Source organism: Peromyscus leucopus, chromosome X (assembly GCF_004664715.2).
Source record: "Peromyscus leucopus breed LL Stock chromosome X, UCI_PerLeu_2.1, whole genome shotgun sequence".
In the NCBI taxonomy this organism is placed as follows: Eukaryota; Metazoa; Chordata; class Mammalia; order Rodentia; family Cricetidae; genus Peromyscus; species Peromyscus leucopus.
Window position 1 is genome coordinate 54,268,276 of NC_051083.1, and position 24,105 is coordinate 54,292,380.

Sequence of the window (24,105 nt, forward strand, 5' to 3'; positions counted from 1 at the left end):
GGATATAATTATCCCGAACAACAAGCTATCTTCCACTTTCCTTTTATGTTCTTTAATACTCAATTAGTATAAGAATAATTTCTTGAAAATTGGCAAAATGTCTTAGCTTGTCAAGATTTTTGCACGTCTTTTTTTTTTTTTTTTTTTTTTTTAATGTTATTTTGCCTACACAGCCTTGAGTTCAGTCCTCCAGCCTCAACATTCTTCTCAGTGTTAAGATTATAGGCCTGTGACACTACGCTTGGCCTGAGCATCAATCTTAAGTATATCTGTTTTCAGTAAAATACAAAAAAAAAAAAAACCCAAAAAAACGAACAAGCCCCCAAAGTATCTATTTCATTGAAAGCATCACCAAATGAAGTCTTTTTTTAAAAAAAGAAATGAGATTTATGAATCCAGTTATTTGCACTTATTAGTTCTACTCCTCTGTAAAAAACTAGCACACATCTCATCCTTGGTGGTTACATACAGAGCATAGAAATCGAGCTTTAGGTGGCATATTCATGACCCTTATCCTTTTCGACTAACTTTAAATCACGTACATGTTTTGCTGAGAATCACTGCACTGATTTGAAATGACTTTTTTCCCCTCCCTGAGACAGGGTTTCTCTGTATAGTTTTGGTGCCAGCCTCGTCTTTGAACTCACAGAGTTCCGCCTGGCTCTGCCTCCTGAGTGCTGGGATTAAGGGCATAACCACTACCTGTCTTGAAGTGACTTTTGAGACAAGGTCCATTGCTTTCATACCTGTATGGCCACTATATGAAGCACAGCGCTGTGCAAAACTGATATTCACAGATGCTTGAAATGAATGATAAGAGATTCTGGTTCCAGTTCTGACGTGAGATTACTTTAGCCATTCAATATTTTCAGTCTCACACCAGAATTTCTAGTATAAAGTATCTACAAAACACATGGGCACATGGATATAAAATTAATGCTTGACTCAGAACCTTGTTTTATTTAAATGTGTTCTTCATGCTACAATACAACCCTTCAGAGTCAATCAAATACGTAACGTCAACAGTTTCCTCAAAACTCTTAAAAACTCACAGCCACAGTCCTACACCTCTATAAGGCAGCTTCAGTATGCAAAAGATCACAACACAGTAATTGTGGAATTAAATCCCATTTTTATGCAAATCAAAAGAAAAGCAAACAAGAGTATCAAATATCAAACTACCAAAAGCCAGTGACATTCAGTATGTGTATTTCTCAACCCCTTAAACTCCGTTCTCAACACTGGGGAGTTGCTCCCCGCCAAGTTTTTAGAGACAGGATTTCTCTGTGTAGCCCTGGCCGTCTTGGAACTCACTCTGTAGACCAGGCTAGCTGCCTCTGCCTCCATAGTGCTGGGATTAAAGTTATGCACTACCACCACTACCACTGCCTGGCCTTTTTTTTTTTTTAATTCCCCAGCAATTCTCATGACAGCTAGAGTTGGAAATCACTGCTCTAACAGAACATCTAATTAAGCAAAATCACGATTAATTCAAAAGCACAGCACAGGAAAATTGCAGGCACGTGGGGGATAGACTTAGAACCAACACACTCTGCTTTTGAACAGTCTTTATCTCTTCTAAGGCTCAAAGATTACTAATAGCATAATTTACACCATAATCCTACCAACTACTACAGCTAGGGGCAGTAGTCAGCAGTAGGGTGCTTGTTCATCATGCAGGAGACTCTGTTACTAAAACAAAGACCCCAGAAAACACAACCTGGACAGAACCTTGTCAACTATCATTTATCATCCATCGTTATAATACTATTTGTTGGTGAGGGAAGACTGAGATTTTTAGGCGTAAATAAGAAAGACACAGTCTCAGGGCACTGGAAGAGGGCGAGACCTTCTGGTGCTGGATTGTCCTGGTCCCATCCCGGAAAAAGCTAAGAGCAAAGGGTCACCTGTGGCAAGGGACTGAGCACTCAATTTCTAAGAGCCTCGCTCATTTGAGCTCACTGGTCTTCCTTCCCTTCCAATTTCAGATAACAGAAGACCAAATAAAGGGAGTGGGTCACGGAAAGTGTGGGCCCTTGTTTTTGACAGCAACAACTGTCCTTCACCATGGAGCCACTCACAGATGAAAACATGAAAAAAGAGACCATTTTCATTTTAGAGAGGTTCATGATATGTGTGCTATAGCAAAGGCTGGTTGTAGTGAAGTTTCACTTCAAACTTTCACTCATTGACAAATCAGACATCATTTTGGAATGTTTAACTTCTGCTAAAATGTAGATTTAACCCAATATAGTATGTACTTTAACATTTACTTGTAGGCCCTATATTAGAAGTTGAGGTTAAATTCATCACCAAAATGAGAATATTCTTACAGCTACTACTAAGGTAATGAGCTACGAAATTAATTCCCTAGTATTGCTTTGAAAATATACCCCTAGACATTAAAAGAAATCCCAATTCCATCCCAAGGCATTGTTTAACTTGGATTCTTCAGTCATCATCTACAGTTGGCTTAATGGTCACTCCTCTTCTTATCTGACCCCAACCAATTAAACTGCAAAATAAAAATAGAAGAAATCATGAGCTTTACACTACCACACTGGCATCACCACATAATCACCTGACAGACTGCTTTACCTGCCTACCTTCTAAATCCAGATGTGTTCCCAAAGCTGCTTCTTTTTTTCTTTCTTTCTTTTTTTGGTTTTTTGAGACAGGGTTTCTCTGTGTAGCTTTGTGCCTTTCCTGGAACTCGCTTTGGAGACCAGGCTGTCCTCGAACTCACAGAGATACGCCTGGCTCTGCCTCCCGAGTGCTGGGATTAAAGGTGTGCGCCACCACCGCCCGGCTTTTTTTTTTCTTTTTTAAAGATTTATTTATTTCGGGGATGGAGAGATGGCTCAGAGGTTAAGAGCACTGGTTATTCTTCCAAAGGTCCTAAGTTCAATTCCCAGCAACCACATGGTGGCTCACAACCATCTGTAATGACATCTGGTGCCCATTTCTGACCTGCGGGGATACGTGCAGGCAGAACACTGTATACATAATAAATAAATAAATCTTAAAAAAAAAAAAAAGATTTATTTATTTATTATGTATACAGTGTTCTGTCTGCAGGTATATCTGCAGGCCAGAAGAGGGCACCAGATCACATTACAGATAGTATGTTTGAGGCTAGCCTGGGCAAGAGGAAATCCCATCCTAAACATTGCCAGTTGTGGTGGCTCATGCCAACAAAGGAATGCAGCTGTGTTCAAGGACAGCCTGGTCTACAAAGTGAGACCCTGTCTCAAAGAAAAACAAAACCTAAGAGCTGGAGAGATGGCTCAGTGCTAAAAAGCACTCATTGCTCTTGCAGAGGACCTGGGCTCAGCTTCTATCACCTATATGGTAGTTCACAATCAAACAGATCTGACAATCTATCCCAACCTGCTTGGGCACTGGGCACACACATGGTGCATACATCAGGCAAACATATAAGATAAAATCTAAAACAACAACACAAACAATTCCCCAGAAAGGATGTATTTGCCTTACCAGTCTAACCAAAAGAAGAAAAAGACTCATATACCTGTTCAGATCCATCTAAGGGCCCTTCAGGCTACCCAAATTCCATATCTAATACATTTTGTGTTTGTGTGTGGACATGCATGAGTGCACCTGTCAGTCTACAAATGTGTTTTGTTTTCTTTAAAAAGGAGTTTTACTGTGTAGTTCTGGATGTTCAAAGTTGCTTTGTAAACCAGGCTGGCCTTGAACTCACAGAGGTCCACCTGCCTCTGTTTCCTGTGTGCTGGGATTAAAGGTTTGTGCCACCACACCCAGATCAGATTTTAAAGCAAATCAAACCCTATTCTCTATACTTGTCTTTCGAAAATGCTTTCTTTCTACTGATTGCCTCAGCAGATCAATGGTCTTTAAATAACAGCTGGGAAAATAAAGAGAACCACAGGAACACTGTCTAGAAGCAGACTGCTCTCCATAGCAGGATACCAGATAGCTATGATGATGCATGTCTTTAATCTCAGCATTTAGGAGGCAGAGGCAGATGGGCCAATTTGAGTTCCAGAGCAGCCAGGGCTACCTAGGGGGTGATGGTGGTAGAGATGACAAAAAGGTTAACTTTTGCTAAACTGCAGTGACAACCCAGATCAATCTTCTTGGCAAGTGTGCAATCAGAGCCGGTCACCTGCACAGTATCAAGGAAAGACAGACAAGTAATGAACAGAGCCAAGATGCAGAGGAATAATTAGGAGGAAAACCAGCCTGTGGGATAGTCTAATTTAGGGGCATTTTAGACAAACCAACAGGAAAGGTTAGTTAAATGGACCAAAACTGGCGTCTAGAAAGACCCCAAATATCCACAAACAGCGACAAGATACTAGCAATTCTTTAGCACAGCACTATGACAGTGTTTAGAAGATTCATCCTGCCTGGGTCCTTAAGTAACAACAGATAAAGCAAAGCAGGATTCTTTTGCTACAAGTTAAAATGATAGTTTAGACCACAATGCAGCGAGGAATGGGAAGGAAGCAGTAGACTCAAAAATTAATTTGGGAAAGAACACAGAATGAGAAACCAAAGATAAATGCTTCCCAGCTTATGCATAGTCCTGCATTTCTAAGGGTCCCTCCCTACTGACCAAATCTTGGACAATTTGTACATCAAAATAAACACAGCAACAGATCATAGCCTAATGAATTAAACAGATCCTCAGGAACCTGCATTATGAAAGTAGGTAACCAAATAATGGGGAAGAAAAGAATGTCAAACAAACATGGACTGGTGGAATTGGCAGGGGGAGGGTGCTGGTGGGTAGAATCACTGTTTTAATCAGTACAGTGAAGTTCAATTCAGGCAAAAGTCATCCGTGAATGATAAATACAGAAGGGGGTGGAATTTGATGAACAGCAGGCTATTTGCATATACAGGGTTTCCAAACACATTTCTCTTTCTTCTCTTTTTGGCTGTGCGTGCATGTGAGCATGTGTGTATTTGCATGTACATGTTAACTTTGAGCTAGCCCAGGTTGCCCTCAAACTCACTATGGAGCTGAAGATGACTTTGGACTCCTAATCATGTGCATCTACCTCCCAAGTGCAGGGATTACATCTAGCCTCCTAGACTTCTTATTAATTGCAAGAGTAATTAAGAGTAACTAAACAGCAGGAAAGTTGGACACGCTCACCACAGCAACAGTCAACTTCCAGAGAGAGCAGTCAGTCATGTATCTCTGGCCATGATTTCTGAGAAGACATGACTATCCATATAAGAATTCCAAGGTTGCTGGGTAGTGTCGGCACACATCTTTAATCCCAGCACTCAGGAGGCAGAGGCAGGTGGATTGCTGAGTTCAGGCCAGCCTGGACTACAGAGTGAGTTCCAGGACAGCCAGGACTACACAGAGAAACCCTGTCTTGAAAAACCAAAGAATTCCAGGGGATTCAGTTCCCAGCACCCTCACTGGGTGGCTCACAACCACCTGTAACTCCAGCTCCATGAGATATGACAACTCTTCCTTCCATGGGTACTGTACTCATGTGTACATATCCATATATGAAATAAAAAAAAGAATTTCAGACAAGAACATATAACTTAAATCGAACCTTAATTTCCAAAACGATCAGACAAGCCCAAAAGCAGTCTATAAAATTACTTTCTATAGTCTTCAAATTTACCAATGTCAAATAAAAAAAGTTCCAGACGAGAGATCAAAGAGACATGAAATCCAAATGTGAATTCTTATTCCCCATGGCAGGGTCATAAGAAGTGTTATTGGGTAGAGACAAAACTGGAGGATGGACTATATACTTTAGTATTTTAGCAATGGTCAGTGTCATCTCTTCCCTCTTCCCATCTTCAAGACAATTACATTCATCTACTTCCTCGGTCTGTGTATGCACATGCCGAGGTGTGAGGTGCACACACGGCAGCCGAAGGACAAGTCTATGGATGTCAGATGACAACTTTGGGGAGCTGCTTGTCCTTCCACTAATGGGTCCTGTCATAAAATTCAAGCCATCAGACAAAGGCCTTAACCTGCTGAGCTTCCTTACCAGAGGCCATCATGTCACTTCCATTTTTGAAACAAGGCTTCACTATGTGGCCCTGGTTGGCTTGGAACTTGCTATGTAGATCAGATTGGCCTTGAACTCATGATAGACCCACCTGCCTCTGACCCCCAAGTGCTGGGACTATAGGCATACACCACCGTGCCCAACTCCTTTTTAAAACCAAACCAAACCATTTTTTTATTTCATGTGTATGGGTGTTTTACCTACATATCATCTGTGTACCATGTGCCTGCCTGGTATCCACAGCAGCCAGAAGAGGGGGGTTGAATCCCTTGGAACTGGAAGAGACAGTCACGAGTTGCCATGTGGGTGCTGGGAATCAAACTTGAGTCCCCTGAAGAGTAGTGCTCTTAACTGCTAAGCCATCTCGCCGGCACTTCCTTTTTTGCTAGGATTTCAGTCTGTGGGGCAGACTGGCCTAAAACTATGTAGCCCAAGCTGGCCTTGAACTCCCTGTAATTCTCTTGGCTTCAATGTTCAATTTCTTGGTTATGAAAGAGAAGGCCCTTCTTTTGCAGATACATACTGAACTATTAAGGCATCAAAAAGCATGACATACACAACCTACTATCCTGCACATAGTCCAAAAAAATTTATATATGTTAATAAATAAATGTATGTGTTCACATCTTTCTGGAAAAGGTATGTATGAGTTTTCTATACAATTCTTTTGTTTGTTTGTTTGTTTTTCAAGACAGGGTTTCTCCATTTTTTTTTTTTGGTGCCTTTCCTGGATCTCGCTCTGTAGTCCAGGGTGGCCTTGAACTCACAGAGATCCGCCTGGCTCTGCCTCCCGAGTGCTGGGATTAAAGGCATGCGCCGCCGCCGCTGAGCTTCTATACAATTCTTGCAAAGTTACTGTAAAGTATAAAATTAACTACAAATAAAAAATTTATGGGGGCCAGCTGTGATGGTGCACGCCTTTAATCCCAGCATTCAGGAGGCAGAAGCAGGCAGATCTCTGAGTTTGAGACCAGCTAGGGCTACATAGTGAGTCCTTGTTCCCAAAAACAAAGTTTATGAAGGACAGACCTGGGAAGGGTTGGGAGTAGGTAGGCAAGTACAATCAAAGCACAGTGTATGAAACTCTTTTTTGTCTGTTTCAAGACAGGCTTTCTCTGTGTAGCCCTGGCTATCCTGGAACTCACTCTGTAGAGCAGGGTGGCCTCAAACTCACATAGATCCACCTGCCTCTGCCTTCTGAGTACTGGGACTAAAAGGCATGTGCCACCACCGCCTGGCATGTGTGATACTTTTAAAAAGAAACCAATTTAAAAGAAAAGTTTATCAGTCCAGGGCTGATAAAGAGGGCTCACTCACAAGATAAAGGCACTCACCACTAAGTCCTACCTGAGTCTGAGCCCCGAACCCACATGGTGAAGAAGTTGTTCTCTGATCTCCATATGTGTATCATGGCATGTGTGCACCTCTACACACACACACACAAACACACACACACCAACCGGTTTACAAAGGGTACTTGCTGCCAAGCTGGATGACCTGAGTTCAATCCCTGGAACCCACATGGCAGCAGAACCAACTTCTACTAGTTGTTCTGACTCTCTCTCACATCTCCCCTACTCCCCAACCCTAACTAAATAAAAGGAGGGAAAAAGTCAGATGATGCAAATACTAAAACATAATTCACTGTTTTTTGGGTAGGTTACATCTAAAACAAAGGGAAGCCAAACGAAGTATTTGTACTAATATAAATTAATACAAATCAAAGCTATAAATACAGCTTTCAAAACCATCCAAATAAAAAGGTGACTGCTATCTGTTGTGTTCAAGGAGAAGTGTGTCCATAAATACACACACACACACACACACACACACACACACACACACACACACACACACACGAACTTAAGCTTTTTAATAGACAGTGGTAAAGGTAAACAAACTTACCGCCAATGTTTCTCAACTCTTCGGCTAAGGGCAATTTTTTCTCCTACTTCTGTGCACACAGGATTAGTCAAAACAATCTTGCCCAAATCAGCCTTGACGGCACTGACTCTTCCTCCCGTTGACAGGGATCCTATGTTGACCATAAGCACTTCATTCTTAGACAGCTTTTGGACCTAGGAAAATGAATTAGAGAAAGGGAACAACAAATAAGGAAATGTTCTTTGAAGAGTGTGGTGGCACAGACTTTTAATCCCAACAGATTGATCTCCGTGAGTTTGAGGCCAGCCTGGTTTATATACTGAGTTCTAGGACAGCAGGGGCATCACAAACCAAACACAACCCAAAACAAATAGGAGCTGGACACTTTATTCCCAGCACTCAGGAGGCAGAGGCAGGCAGATCTCTGTGAGTTCAACACCAGCATGGTCTACAGAGTGAGTTCCAGAACAGCCAGGGCTACACAGAGAAACCGTTTTGAAACCAACCCCCCCAAAAAAAAAACCCAAAACAAACAAACAAACAAACAAACAAACAAACAAAACAAAACAAAACAAAACCCAAAACAAATAAACAGTTTTTGTTTCAGTTGGATTTTTTTTTAAACTTTAAATTGATTGCTATAGAGTTGTTGATTTTTTTAGGAAGTCAATTTCCTTATAAATTAACTACATATTGACTATAAAAGACCCAAACTCCAAACTGAGCTTAGCATTGGTGTTGGTCCTTTCTGAAAGCTGAGTTATACACATGCACTCACCTTTGCTGCTTTCTTGTCTCCTTCAGTTCGGACGCCCAGAAGACGTCTAAGCAGGAAATAGGAAATTTCCAGTTCTGTGAATATTTCAGGCAAAGCTCCAACTGCACCAAGCACTTGTCCCACCATTCTGTCAGCTCTGCACAAAGTGGGGTCAATCTTTGTGCCAACTCCTAATATAAAGTAAGATGTATTTCGTTTTATTTCTCATCTAAAACACCTTTGGCGTGATTTGCTTTAAAGTCTAGTTAAATAAGCAAAAAATGACACCCCTTTACATATACTTCCATATTCACACACATAAATTAAGTCTAACAAAATATCTGCTTTATTTATTTCACTCACTCACTCACTCACTCACTCACTCACTCACTAGTTTCTCTGTATAACAGCTCTGGCTGTCTTGGAACTCGCTCTGTAGACCAGGCTGGCCTCGAGCTCATAGAGACCCACTTGCTTCTGCCTCCTGAGTGCTTGGATTAAAGGCATGCACCACCACCCCCCAGCTATTTTTTATTTCTAAGTTATGTGTATATGTATATTATCTGTGTGTGGATCCGTGGATGTACACGTGGTAACAGAAGAGGGCACTGACTTTCCTGGAGCTGGAGTTACAGGTGGTTGTGAGCAGCTCCTGAATTCAGGAACTCTGCAAGAGCAGTAGGCATTCCTAAGCCCCGAGCCATATCGCTAATCTTTATAGTAAACTTTTAATTACATGACAAAAAGGAAAAATAAATTGTGCATATGTTCTTCTTTAGCCCAGGGGTAGTTGTTATCTTGCCCCTTTCTCAGTAATCCAAAGTTTTACGAGTTTAGAACATTCTCAGATCAATTCAGCAACTCCCACATGGTAGAAGTTCTCTTATCTGATCTATCCCCTACCTCCTTCTTTTTCTGATTTTTTTTTTTTTTTTTTGGAGACAGGGTCTTACTTGAGGAAGGTCTTGTGTCTTGAGTCTGGCTATGCTGGCCACACTGGTCTCAACTCTCTGTGCTAAAGGCAATCCTCCTGCTTCAGACTCCCAAAGAAGTGGGACTACAGGCGCTCACTACCATGCTTACTTGAAAGTTATTTCTTTCACTCCCACCTCAGTATGAGTAGAATCTGACATTTTTGAGTAACTTTACATTTGGAAATCACTCATAGAAAGCAAGCCTAAGTGTTTCACCGAACAGTAAATCAGGCACTCTAGTGCATACCTGTAGTCCCAGCTACTTCTGGGCCATTTGACTAAGGGAATTCAAGGCCAGCTTGGGAAATACAGCAAGATAGTAAAACAAACAAACTGAAATCCCCAAACTATAGATAACTAATTGGGTGTTTTGAATGCTAGGCCACCAAACTTATTTTATGCCAGGCACAGTGGCATAGACCTGAAATTCCAGCTACTGAGGACAGCGAGGCAGGAAGACCTCAAGTTCTAGCTCAGTCTGAAGTGCAGAGTAAGTGAGTTCAAGGACAGCCTGGGTAACCTTGTGAGATCCTTTCTCTAAAGGAAAGAGTGGGGCTGGAGCACTGGTTACTCTTTCAGAGGACCCAGCTTCAATTTCTGTAGTGAGTAGCTGTTCCAACTTTGACCTGGAAGTACCACCCCCATTGAGACTTCAGTAACTGTCACATCTGAAAGGCGGGGCTGAGGCAGGAGCCCTTAAGACCTGAGATCTGGATGTGCCAGCTCTCTTGGTTCCTGGACCCTGGACACTGGAGGTAGATTGAGCAGAGTTTTCCAGAGAACACCGCTGGACTGCGCTACACCTTTCCTGGACCCTGTAACCTATCCCTTTACTTTTAAGTTACCCCACAAAATAAACCTCTCTTTTAACTATGTGGAGTTGCCAGGACCTCACAACTGTCTGTAACTTCAGTCCCAGGGGACCCAATGCCTTCTCTGGCCTTTGTGAGCACCAGGCATGTATTTGGCCACACGCGCGTGCACACAGACACACACATGCATGCACAAAATACCCAAATACATAAAATAAATAGTAATAATAATAATAAAAGGAAAAGAGGGCTAAGGCTATACCTCAGTGGTAGAGCACCTGCCTAGCATGTTCTAGACTTTAGGCCCAAACCTTATTACTTTAAAACAAAACAGCCAGAAATAATTATTTTGCTAATAAGTATCTATCCACCAAAATGTACTTTAAAAATATTGTTTTTTATTAATGTGTTTGCTTGTATGAGTGGGTGAGTCGTACTGCCAGCTCCAAAATGTATTCTTTCTGTTTAAAATATTCCAAGATGTACCAATGAGGCCAGGTGTGGTAGTACACATCTGTCTACACTTGTCTACATTATGCTACAAGTTTAGCACTTGGAAAGCTGATTCGGAAGGGTTGCTTTGAGTCCTAGCATAGCCTATGTCAAAATTTAAAACAGGACGTGGTGGCGCATGCCTTTAATCTCAGCACTCAGGAAGCAGAGGCAGGTGGATCTTTGTGAGTCTGAGGCCAGACTGGGCTATGTAGAGACCCTGTGTCAAACAACAACAACAAAAACAAACCCACCCACCCCCCCAAAAAAACAAAGGGAGGCGAAGAGATGGCTCAGCAGTTAAGAGCACTTGCTGCTCTTGCAGAAGACCTGGGTTTGGTTCCCAGAGCTCACAACCTATGAAACTCCAGTTCCAGGGGGTCTGACGCTCTCTTTGGCATCCTTGGGCACTAGCGCGCGCGCGCACACACACACACACACACACACACACACACACACACACACACACGGTACAGATACATATGCAAACAACTTGTACACATAAAAATAAATCTGTAAAAACAAAACAAACTCTACAGTCTATCTTTAATATTTCCTATGAAACATACCACGAATCTCCACAAATTAAGAGATGACAGAGAAATCCTTACTTACCAATGAGGCCACCTGGGGCAGCATACTGAAGATCATTATGTTCCGCAAAAAGTGATACAATTTTGGAAAAGATTGGTTTACACATGAGTTTTCCTTCACTATCTTTGGAAACAATACCAGGCCTCACTTCTATCTCCTGGCCTACCTGTAAACACATAACCAGTAGTGAGATTTACTGTAGAACAACACATTTATTATTTACTTACCAATGATCTAACAAAAAAAGACCACAAAACTAAAAAGGCAATTTTTTGTCTAATTGTAAGATCATTACTTTTATTTACTTCTTACTATTATTTTTATTGGCTCGCAACTCACTAGGTAGAACAGGCTGGCCTTGAACTCCCAGATACCAGCCTGCTTCTGCCTCCCAGCTGTGCACCATCATGCCAGGCTAAAATCACTACTAAAAAAATAATTTATACTTTGGTTTAGTTGAGCCCTGGCTGTCCAGAACTCACTCTGCAGACCAGGTTGGTCTCGAACTCAGAGATCCATCTGCCTCTGCTTCTCAAGTGTCGGCGATTTAAAGGTGTGCGCCACTATGCTCATCTTTTTTTATTTTTTTAATGGAAAAAACTGACATGGAGGTGACAGATGGCTCAACAGATAAAGAGCACTTGTTCTCACAGAGGATCAGAGTTCAGTTCCCAGCACCCACATGGCAGCTCACAACCATCATTAACTCCAGTTTCAGGGGTTCCAACACTCTTCTGGCCTCCATGGACACATACATATATGGAGACAAAACATCCATACATATAAAATAAATACATCTAAAATAATATTTTAAAATTCAGATCTACTCAACTGCTGCAATGTACCAAGTAAACCTGTTGTCACATAAAACATGCTCCACATTCACTAGAGAACTTAAATTTAGATTAGACATCTCCCAAAGACAAAAATAAATCCATATTCAATACCAGACAACATGAAAAACCATTTCTCACTGGGTGTGGTGGTGCAGACCTTTAGTCCCAGCAGTCGGGAGACAGAGGCAAGGGGATCTCTAAGTTTGAGGGCAGCCTGCTTAAGACAAGGGTGGGCTGATGAGCTGGCCCAGAGGGTAATGGTGCTTACCACCATGCCTGATGGCCTGAGTTCAATCCCGAGGACCTACTAGACGGAAGGAGTCAACACCTGCAAAGTTGTCTTACTTCCACACTCACATGTCCACACACATAAGAAACACACACACAGACAGCGGAACAGTTCAAACCCAGTTACCTTTAACACTCCTTTTAGAATACTACCACCAGCTACACCTCCCTTAAGGTCATCAACTTCACAGCCAGGTTTGTTGACATCAAATGACCTGATAACTAAAAGAAAAATTTACCACAAATTAAAGCCATTCTATTTACTTTAGATTTAGAAGACACATTCTTTTCCAAGTCACCTTGTCTAATAACAATCTAATACTATTGATAGGAAAAAAATGCAAATAGTTTGAAAGTACACTGAGATGGCTTATTAAAGTCTATCAATACTTATAAAAGGGTCTCTACTATGGAATATCATGAGCTATTTGAAATTAATGTTAAAAGTATATATAATGATCAGAGATGGGTTTCATATACCATTAAAGGAAAAAGCAGTTATAAAAATAGAAGAAAAAAAGTTAAGACATGTGGCTTGCCCTTCATATTTAAGGGTTCTACATCTGTGTAATTCAAGCAGCCAAAGAGCAAAACTACTTATGTAATGGACACAAAAGTGTTTTTGTGTGTGTGAGGGCCATTATCCCCTATGTATCATAACTACTTACACATCATTTACAATCAATTAGCTATTATGACTTAATGCATACAGGGACTGGGGGTACAGCCTTTGCCTCACATGCACGAGGCCTTGGGTATCTCCAGCACCATCAGAAAAGTCACTCAATCAAGTGCACAGGAGACTGGCTGTGTGTGGATGCACACAGTATGCCACTTCACTTATTTGAGAGAGGGTCTTACTTTGTAGCCCTGGCTGTCCTGGAACTCACTACACAGACCAGGCTAACCTTGAACTCACAGAGATCCACTTGCCTGTCTCTCAAGTGCTGGGATTACAGGTGTGTGCCACCATGCTTGGTATTTTATATACAGGATTTCTGTATTATATGGCTTCTACCATACAAATTAAATTTTAAAATTATAAAACAATTTTAAGACTATATGACTTATACTTAGGTCACTCAAGAGAATGTTCCCTAATAACCACACTAATAGCTCCAAATGAAGATCTGGAAATGCCCAAATACATGCTTTGAAAAGGTTCCTACAACAACAGGTCCATTGCTGTGGAACAATCTTTTTGGACACTGTAAATATGTATTACTCTCATTGGTTAATAAAGAGCTGACTGGCCAATTAAAAAAAAAAGAAAGAAAAAGAAAAGGCTCCTACATCTTTGAGCAACAAGCACAGCTCAGTGAAATTAAACACATCGGTTTCTCAGTAATGGTACAATGACATCATTTGTATGGAAACTATAACATCCCCACATGTTGAACTTCCCTAGAAAACACTTTATTACTCCATGTTGGTTGCATAAAATGCTAAATACAAAGCACAAAAAGAGTTTTGTACTCAGGGCTTTGTCATCCAGCAATATAATCAAGACATTATTTCAAATAGGTTTTATGGATTTATCACCATCTTTTCAGTAAGAGAAAATATTAAGACAATCTTGAAGGGGAAGCACTAATGTGGAAAAAATTCAGTTAAATGTGACTCCTGTCACTTACCAATGAGACGGGGTTCTGAAGTAAAGTCTCTTGGGGGCACTGGTATTTTCTTCACTATGTACTCACAGACAACTTCAATATTATATTTCAGCTGAGCAGAAATTGGAATAATTGGTGCTCCTTCTGCTACTGTTCCTACATTAACAAATTTCAGAAAGATCAAAATCCTTGGGTCTTACTTGGTCTATACAGCTGCTAGACAAAGTAATTAGAGCTAACAGAGGCCTAAACATTCCCACACAAATGCCAGTCAGCAAGCAGCAAGTGGTCTATCTAGAAAGATGGCAATATTCTATCTTGAAATCTCCTGAAAATGAATTCTTTGTCCTCTAAGGGACAACTGCTAAAATTATATCATTGGGTATATTTAACAAAGGCAAATGCTGTGTTTAAAGGAATAAAATACTAACACTTTTGGGAAGGAGCTCTTTACAAGCTGAAAAGGTTCTAACAACATGTAATTAACCTTTCCATAAATGCCAAGAGGAAATTACAGACTCTTTGCTAATCAAAGACTGGCTGGCATATATCACATTTTTTAAATTAATCATATGTCAAACAAACTGGTCAAAGAAATAGATCAAAAATAATTAGATTTTAATCAAAATGGATTAATCTTTTTCATGCTGGAATTAGGTTCCCAACAAGAAAAGGCTAAAAAATAATTAAATGTCAACAGTAATATGTACTATCATGTCTTCTCAGAAAGTGAAACATGCCATGGTACCAGAGAAAGGAACTCTGAAAAGATTGCTTTGTTTGTTTTTTTGAGGCAGGGTCTCCATGCAGTCCTTGCTGGCCTAGAACTAGCTATATACACCACCAAGCTGGCCTTGAACTCAGAGGCCTGCCTGCCTGCACCTTCAGGGTGCTAGAATTAAAGGCATGTGCCATGAGGCCCAGCAGGACTGTTTTGTAAGGATTTTTCATTTTACTATCACTAAGGAATGGGAGGCAATGACGTGAACTCGGTGTCCTGAGCATACCAGCCAAGCACTCTACCGTTGAGTTACACTCCAAACCCGTGGAATTTAAAACACTTCAGTTTTAACTGTGTACATTAAATTCAGAAATATATAGTTATAGTCTGATCAGGATACTGTATCATGTCACTAACAAGAAGAATGTAGAAAAAAGAACATTTATGATACCTAAATTTACCATTTTAGATGATCTATTACCTTTATTACTATATTATCTTTCAAAGTGATCCTCTGATTTATTATTTATAACTTCTTACCTTGTACAAATGCAAGAATCTGCTCATATTGTTCCTTAGCCTGACTTTCTTTTACCAGATCAATTTTATTTTGTAAGATCAAAATATGCTTGAGTTTCATGATTTCTATGGCAGCCAGGTGTTCAGAAGTCTGAGGCTGAGGACATGATTCATTACCAGCTAGTTGACAGAGAATAAAACAGATAGATACGTAAGAATTAACTAGAAATATCCAGACCATGCAATTTCAAAAACAGAAAGCAGCCTGTTGGCTGTGAGGGGCTGGAGGGAGTGTCACTGGGCAGTGACTGTATGATGGGCAGGGTGTTCCCTTTTGTGCTAATGGAATTCTGAATGCAGTTCCTCTCAGAGTCGTACCCTTTAAACAATAAACTGGTAAGCTCTGCAGTATGCACACATTCTACCACAACTTTGCTTCACCCTGTATCTGCATTCACTCCCATTCCTGGTCTTGAGCAAGAAGCTTCCAATCAACAAATCTGGCTTCAAGAGCTTCTTTGTTCAGGCCTCCCAGCTCAATCTAGTCTAGGTATGTTCTGGCAGTCAAGATCCTACAAGGAGGCTCAGCATCCTCTGAGGACATTAAGGCTACTCCTTAACCAAGGAAGAGCACTGTGAAGACAAGCAACGGTGCGAACAATAGGCAAGTTTTGCTCAGCATGCTAACAATCACCTTGCCTAGTCTGCTCATGTGTCCTGTACTATGTCCTCTTGCATACCTAAAAATGCCATACCCACACCTGTCAAATCTCTTAAGAGATCACACAAGGAAGCACAGCATTAACTTTGGAAACTCCCATGTTGTACTACACCATGGCAATTATTGTGAATAAATAACAACTACACATCGACATGGAGGGGCAACTCACAATCCACAGATATGTCCTAACACACATTTTAAGTAGAACTAATATGTGAAATGATATTCCTTTTTGGAAACTTTAAGACTTTTCAGAAGCCATAACCCAGGACTCTTTTGCTTAGTATTTTGTTTGTGGTATCTATTAGAAGGAAATGTCACTCTGGATGACACATTCCCATTCATGTCTCACTCAGGTAATGGACATGGCCTCCAAAGGTTTTAGTTCTTCCTCAAATACTCCACGCGAATTAGTTCTTTATTGGTTCATCCAAATCAATTCTGATGGTTTTACCTATCAACAGAAGAGCTGCGTCCATCACTGCTGCGCCGTTCAGCATCGTAGCCATCAAAATATCATGGCCAGGACAGTCAACAAAGGAAACGTGCCTGACAGTTGAGAAACAACAATCAAAACTACAAGCAAACTGTACATTTCTTAAAGTTAAATCACACGGGAACTAGTTCTTACTATTGGAAAATGTAACTTTGGGTCTCATGTCTCTGGTTTCCACAGGTACTGGCACCCACGTACGCATACTCAAACACACATATATAATTAAAAATAGTAAACATTTAAAAAAAGAGAATGAGGATTTGAAGAAACATTGTCCAAAATACCACTACTCCTGAAAACCTGGAATAGTGTGTCTGATGTGAGAGGACAGTACTACTTTAAAATTATAGTACCGTCCTCTCACGTCACGTACTCTTTTGAACTGACTGTTCAGATCTTATTTAACCTCACAGAAAACAGAAGAGGGAATTAGCTCCCCTTGAGCTAGAGTTATAGGCAGTTGTGACTGTTAGAAATTGAACTCCAGTCCTCTGCTTAAGAATAAGTGCTCTTATAATAAATTTTGGTTTTACTCAATTATTGAAAAAAAAATAGCCAAACGAATGGAAACACATGAACTATGAACCAAAGGCTGAGGGGCCCCCAGCTGGATCAGGCCCTCTGAATAGGTTGAGACAGTTGATTGGCTTGATCTGTTTGGGAGACAACTAGGCAGTGGTACGGGGTCCTGGGCTCATTGCATGAATTGGCTGTTTGAAACCTGGGGCTTATGCAGGGTCACTTGGCTCGGTCTGGGAGGAGGGGACTGGACCTGCCTGGACTGAGTCTACCAGGTCGATCTCAGTCCTCGGGGGAGGCTTTGTCCTGGAGGAGGTGGGAATGAGAGGTGGGCTGGGGGGAAGGGGAGGGGTTGGGAAGGGGGAGAACAGGGGAACCCGTGGCTGATATGTAGAACTGAATGGTATTGTAAAATAAAATAAAAAGGAAAAAAAAAAAAAGAAGTGCTCTTACAGCTGGGCATGGTGGTTCATGCCTTTAATTCCAGCACTCGGGAAGCAGAGGCAGGCGGATCTCTGAGTTCGAGGCCAGCCAGGAGTACAGAGAAATCCTGTCTTGAAAATCCAAACCAAACCAACAAAAGCAAACTATCCCACCAAGCAAACAAGTCACACTGGAGCAAGAGAATATCAGCAATATTGTTGGCCTTTATTTAAAATTCTGATACTGGTGACTATTTTTCTAAATCCTATCCCCACACCCTGGAATGTGTCTTTCTTTCTAAGCTTAACATCTACACTAAAGTATCTTCAATGAAACCCCGACCCAACTTTGTGGGGGTGGGGTGGGGGAGCAAGCCAGGTATGGTGGTACAGGCCTTTAAAATCCCAGGACTGGGAAGGAGGGAGGCAAAGGCAGGCAGATCTGTGAGTTCCAGGCTAGCCAAGGCTACATACTGACTGATACCCTATCTAAGTAAAACAGAATCCTGATATCCTGTTCATTATAATTTTCTAAATTAATTTTAAGAACTGCATTAAACTGGGGCCGGAGAGACGGCTCAGCAGTTAAGAGCACTGGCTGCTCTTTTAGAGGGCACCAGTTCAACTCTCAGCACCCACATGGTGGCTCACAACTGTCTGTGACTCTAGTTCCAGGGAATCGGGCACCCACAAATTAAATAAATTTCAAAAAGTAGTTGTATTAAAGAATCTATCCTGATTATTGAGATTTCTTGGCTTCCCCTCCACCCCTAAATTTTGGGCCTGAGATGACTCTGCCCTGATCTAAAATGGTCTTGCAGACTTGCAATCCCCAAAGATGTTAGTAACTAGATACCAGCACCCTCTGGTAAGGAACCAACACGTGCAATCATATTGAGAAAATTGTTTGGAAACAAGGCCATTTATTTTAAAGAAACGATTTTAAAAATGGCTTAATTTTTCTTATCTAACAGAAATGACAGCTTAAATCCAATGAGTTATGTTTTCTCTCCCTTTCTTGCTCATGCGATACTTGCCTTAAAAAAAAAAAAAAAAAAAAAAAAAAAGCCGGGTGGTGGTGTCACAAACCTTTAATCCCAGTACTCAGGAGGCAGAGCCAGGCGGATCTCCATGAGTTCAAGGCCAGCCTGGGCTACTAAGTGAGTTCCAGGAAAGGCGCAAAGCTACACAGAGAAACCAAAAATAACAAAAAAGACTTATTTTTATTTTCTGTGAATGAGTGCTTCATGTCTGGTACCCTCAGGCCAGAAGAGGGTGTGGGAGCTCCTGAACAATAGGAGTTACAGATGGTGAGAGCCACCAAGTGGATGCTGGGAATCAAACCTGGGTCCACTACAAGAGCACCCAGTGCACGCAACACCAGAGACCTCTCTAGCTCCCTTATGCAATTTTCCAGTTTATAGAAGTTTTTTTTTTTTTTTTTGGTTTTTCAAGACAGGGTTTCTCTGTGTAGCTTTGCTCCTTTCCTGGAACTCACTTGGTAGCCCAGGCTGGCCTCGAACTCAGAGATCCGCCTGGCTCTGCCTCCCGAGTGCTGGGATTAAAGGCGTGCGCCACCACCGCCCGGTAAGTTTTTTTTAATAAGTATTTAAAATTAATTGAAAAAAAAATTTTTTTTTGGTTTTTTGAGACAGGGTTTCTCTGTGTAGTTTTGGTGCCTGTCCTAGATCTCACTCTGTAGACCAGGCTGGCCTTGAACTCACAGATATCCACCTGTCTCCAAAGGCTTGTGCCACCACCACCCAGCAAAAAATATTTTGTCATTCATTTATCATCATTGTATAAAATAACATGAAATAATGAAAAAACAATGAAACCATTTAGCAATTAAGTTTAGTGTTCAGTATCTTAAGTACGTTAAAAAGCACAATGCACAAAACAAGTGATTTAAAAAGCATAAAGTATTTTTTTAGCATAAAAGTTACCTGACTAGTTTGAAGTTCCCTTTGGTCCCTGGAATGTCTGTAGGAAACTCATCTGGTGTACTACTTCCGCATGACCTGTAACATTCTGGTCTAGGACAACTTGGGTCATCAAGTTTATAAATCTAAAAGTTTTAGTGTAAAAGAAAAAAGAAAACTGGATTTGTTACCAACACAATAATTAAAGTTAAACAGTTTCTAGTTTCATGGCACATAGATCACCTTAGCATTAGCATATCCAAGCTTGATGGTAATATTTCTTTCTAGTTCATTTTTGAATCTGACGGTGTGAACTCCAGAAATAGCCTTTACCACAGTGGACTTCCCATGAGCTACATGACCAATTGTACCTATTAACAAAGCACAACAAAATTAACTCCTGCATGCAAGCACACCAAACATTTTTTCAAATAGTGTTGAGTAGGGAACAAAAAACCAGCCAGGCAGTGGTGGTACACTCGGGGAGGCAAAGACAGGTGGATCTCTGTGAGTTTGAGGCCAGCCTGGTCTACACAGTGAGTTCCTGTCACATTGAGATATGCTGTATTTGTTTGATTAAATAAAATTAACCTGCGATCAGGAGGCTGAGTCAGCAGCTAGCTGACAGGAAGTGACAGGAAGAGGTGAAGCCAGAGCTTTTAAGTGGGGGCGGAGAAAAGGACGCTGGGTAAAGGCGCAAGCAAAGGGAGGTGAGCTACTTGCTATTCTGCCTCTCCAAGCGAACAGAATTCCACCTTAACCTTTGAATCTTGAGTTCTTTAGAGGGACAGAGATCCCAGATAAAGTCTCCCTTAGTAGCTTTGAGAGAGTCAGTGCCTGAGGGAACAGGGCTGTGGCTCTGGGAATTCTTGCAATTGCCTTTTAAGGCAGCCACAGTAATAAAGAAAAACAGTTCCGGGCCAGCCAGGCTAACAATGAGAAACCCTGTCTGAGAAAGAGAGAAAGAGAGAAAGGAAAAAAGAGAGAAAGAAAAGAAAGGTTGTCCTGACTTCCATACACGTGCATGGACACACACACACAAAATAATAATAATCTTTTTTTTTTTTTTTTGGTTTTTCGAGACAGGGTTTCTCTTGTGTAGCTTTGCGCCTCTCCTGGAACTCACTTGGTAGACCAGGCTGGCCTCGAACTCACAGAGATCCGCCTGCCTCTGCCTCCCGAGTGCTGGGATTAAAGGCGTGCGCCACCACCGCCCCGCTAATAATAATCTTAATAGAAATAAAATTGTTTAAAGGGAATTAGTTCGAGGCCACCTTGGACAATGTAGGTAGACCTTGCCTTGAAAGAAAGGAAAAACAAACAAACAAACATACAAAAAAAAAACCTTGGTGGGCGGTGGTGGCGCACGCCTTTAGTCCCAGCACTTGGGAGGCAGAGGCAGGCAGCTCTTGGTGAGTTCGAGGCCAGCCCGGTCTACAGAGCAAGATCCAGGACAGGCACCAAAACTAGATGGAGAAAACCTGTCTCAAAACCAAAAAAAAAAAAAAAAAAAAAACCCACCCCAAAACTTGTCTACAGAGGACAGGCACCAAAACTACAGAGGAAACCCTGTCTTGAAGGAAAAAAAAACAAAAAACCCCAAAAACCAAAAATCAAACCAAACAAACAAAAAAGAAGCACTGATGCATACCCAGTTAATATGACAAACTCCAACGAAAAAGAACACACTCATACTCACAGTACTCAGAAATCTGAGGCAAGGGGATTGTCTTGAGTTAGAGGTTAGCCTGGGCTACACAACTGAATACCAAGCTGGCTAAGGTTAGGGTTACACAGCAAGTCTGCCTCAAAACTTAAAACAGAAAAGAGACCACACATTTTATACTCAAGCAATACACCCCAACAGTTCTGGGTGCCAATTAGGGGGCAAAGAATTCTACCTAATTATAGATTATACATCAAATAAAACTTCCATAAACTGCCTTTGTAAGACAAGAGGAACACATTTTCACTTCAAACTTCTGCTACCTTATGATTACATACTGCCTTGTCCTATTAAACTTTTCACACACATATATCTCAAAAAAAAAAAAATGTAGCAACACTTTCTTCACAAGGGCTCCACAGCTTTCTTTTTGACACTGTACTGCTCAGGCCAATCTCGAAGTAAACGCCAACAATATTCAAGTAATTGCACAAAAGAAAAGGTTAAAATTACTTTTAAGTCAAGGGTCCAAGCTATCTTATCTTACCAATATTAATTGTAGCTTGTCTGCTGATAACTTCATGTGAAAGTGGTGTCAACTTGGTGACATCCTGCAATGCAATATTTCAAAGCATAATAAATATAAACCAGAATTTTTTCCTTGACTTTATATTATCCCTGTATAAGCAGCTCTTTTCTCCTGCTAAAGTGTCTTTTCCCCTAGCGTGCTAAGATTGGGAACCCTATTTGCCCTTCAGCGTCTCACAAGACAACTCCACTCACTAAGAGAGGTCTGGAGATGAGAAGTCGTCTAATCTCAATCTTTGCAAGTCTTAAGTGTCCAACACGGTGGGCAGTGTAGTCCGGTTTCCAATCCTTTACAGACTTAAATATTAATAACTTTTAACAACCCCGGTGCGTCTCATGCTGGCCTCCAGGTCGGTATGTAACCAAGAATGAGCTTTAACTTCTGATCTCACCTCTTAAGTGCTAAGACTACAGGCGTGCGCTTATGCGCTTCTGGGGCTCAAACTCAGGGATTTGTGTCTGTTAAGTATGCACTCTACACAGTGAAGTGCAGCCCCATCCATATTCCTTAATTATATTTATCACCAAAGTTTAGCCACACACTCTAGGAGTTCCAAGTCTCACAATCGTTCATCAGTTTGGGGACTAGGCAAGGTACTGGCGGCAGAGCCGGCACGCCTTAGACTCTAAGACTTGGAGGGTCCGGGTCTAGGATAGCTCCTTTACCCCACGCTCCAGCCACCCAGGCACTGCCTCGTCTCCACCCCTAGCTCATGGTACATTCCCGCCGCAAATCGAGACCTTACCAATGTGGCGAGATCCTGTCGGGAAAGATGTGGCTGCCCGAGAGTCACTCCAACCTCACCCCCAGCCATCTTGCTCAGAGAGGAAAGAAAGTGCTCGGCAGCCGCCTGATATAACGTAGGCCCCCTTGGGCGGAGCGAACGAGCAACGGCGGGCGGGCGGGCGGACTACGATCCAGACCTGGTAAAAAGGATGGCAAATGCAGCACTGATCTTATTGCTTGGACTTCTGTATTTTAATTTTCACAGGAACTAGACTCAAGCTTCCCTGAAAACATAATACAAAGTTTTGGAACGTATCCGTTGGCAGACCTGTTAGATTTTTTTTTTTTGTGCAGGCAAAACTAAGGACAGCCCCCAGAATAGGCCCCTTGAGGGGAGGGTTATCAGTGCGACACTACGCGCTAGACGGAGAAGCTATTTCCGTTTCCTTTAGGTGCTGGCTGGAAGAATTTCCCGGCATGTGGACATCTTCCTGGAGTGTAAAATCAGAAAGTGGCAATTTCTCTTTTATTTATATCATTAATTTATTTACCCGTTTTACGCATTCTTATAATCGAATAGAGCGATAACAACTCGGAATCCTCTTCCGCCTTGCTGGGGCGCAGACCAAAAAATAATGTATTCTAGTGTAGGTGTTTTATTTGATTTTACCTTTTTTGTTTGTCTTTTGAGACAGGATCTCACAATTATAGGCCTTGGCTGGCCTGGAATTCATAAACATCAGCCTGTCTCAAGTGCTGGGGTTAAAGGCATGAGTCGCCATAGCACCCACACCCACCCCTGCGCCCCCTCTTTAAACCTTGTAGCCTTACCTTTTGATTTTTGCCTTATATTTGGTTTTTGTTTTAGTTTGCATTGGAAATAGCTGTATCAGTCAGTTTAAAAACAATTTTTCATCATCAATTCAAAAGAAGATGATGTTTGCTGCGGCCGACGTACTCAACACACAAAGCACCCAGGAGATCCAAGAAGGCTAGGGCTACAACTCAGTTAGTAGAGCATTTGTGAGGCCCTGAATTCAATCCTCAATACCTAAGAAAGGGGAAAAGAAAAAGAGAGCAGTGAGTTAGGCATAGTAGCCAGAATCTGTAACTCCAGCCTTTGATAAGCTGAGACAGGAGTTCAGGCCAGCTGGAGCTGTGCATAGAGAAACCTGTCTCAAAATTTTTTTTTTTGGTGTGGAGTTTTGTGCAGTGATGGTTGCATATCCTTTGTGAATATGCTAAAACTCAGGTAGTTAGGAAGTTTAACAGAGTGAATCTCTAGATATGTGATTTGTAGGTCAATAAACATTTAAATTCATTTACACCAAATAGAACATAATATGCTTTATCATCATAGACTTTTTGGTAGTAAAAATCTCACAGTGGGGCTAGAAAGATGGCTCAGTGGGTCCACCAAGCAAGGACCCACATAGAACCAATTCCCACAAGATGTCCTCTGATCTCCACGTTTGTAACTACACACATACACAAACATAAATAATAAAAACGTTAA

At 41.4% G+C, this 24,105-nt stretch overlaps 1 protein-coding gene across 1 annotated transcript; it reads right to left on the reverse strand.

Annotated features, from left to right (window-relative positions):
- Positions 1–128: 128 nt before the first annotated feature.
- On the reverse strand, positions 129–22,716 carry Eif2s3 (eukaryotic translation initiation factor 2 subunit gamma). Its single transcript, XM_028881670.2, has 12 exons — positions 22,609–22,716; positions 21,822–21,885; positions 19,852–19,979; positions 19,633–19,754; positions 16,704–16,798; positions 15,550–15,708; positions 14,310–14,444; positions 12,803–12,897; positions 11,573–11,717; positions 8,701–8,870; positions 7,944–8,116; positions 129–2,515 (listed from the first exon to the last, which is right to left on the reverse strand). The coding sequence occupies exons 1-12, from the start codon at positions 22,675–22,677 to the stop codon at positions 2,452–2,454; spliced, it is 1,419 nt and encodes a 472-aa protein (XP_028737503.1). The 5' UTR covers positions 22,678–22,716; the 3' UTR covers positions 129–2,451.
- Between the last annotated feature and the right edge of the window lie 1,389 nt (positions 22,717–24,105).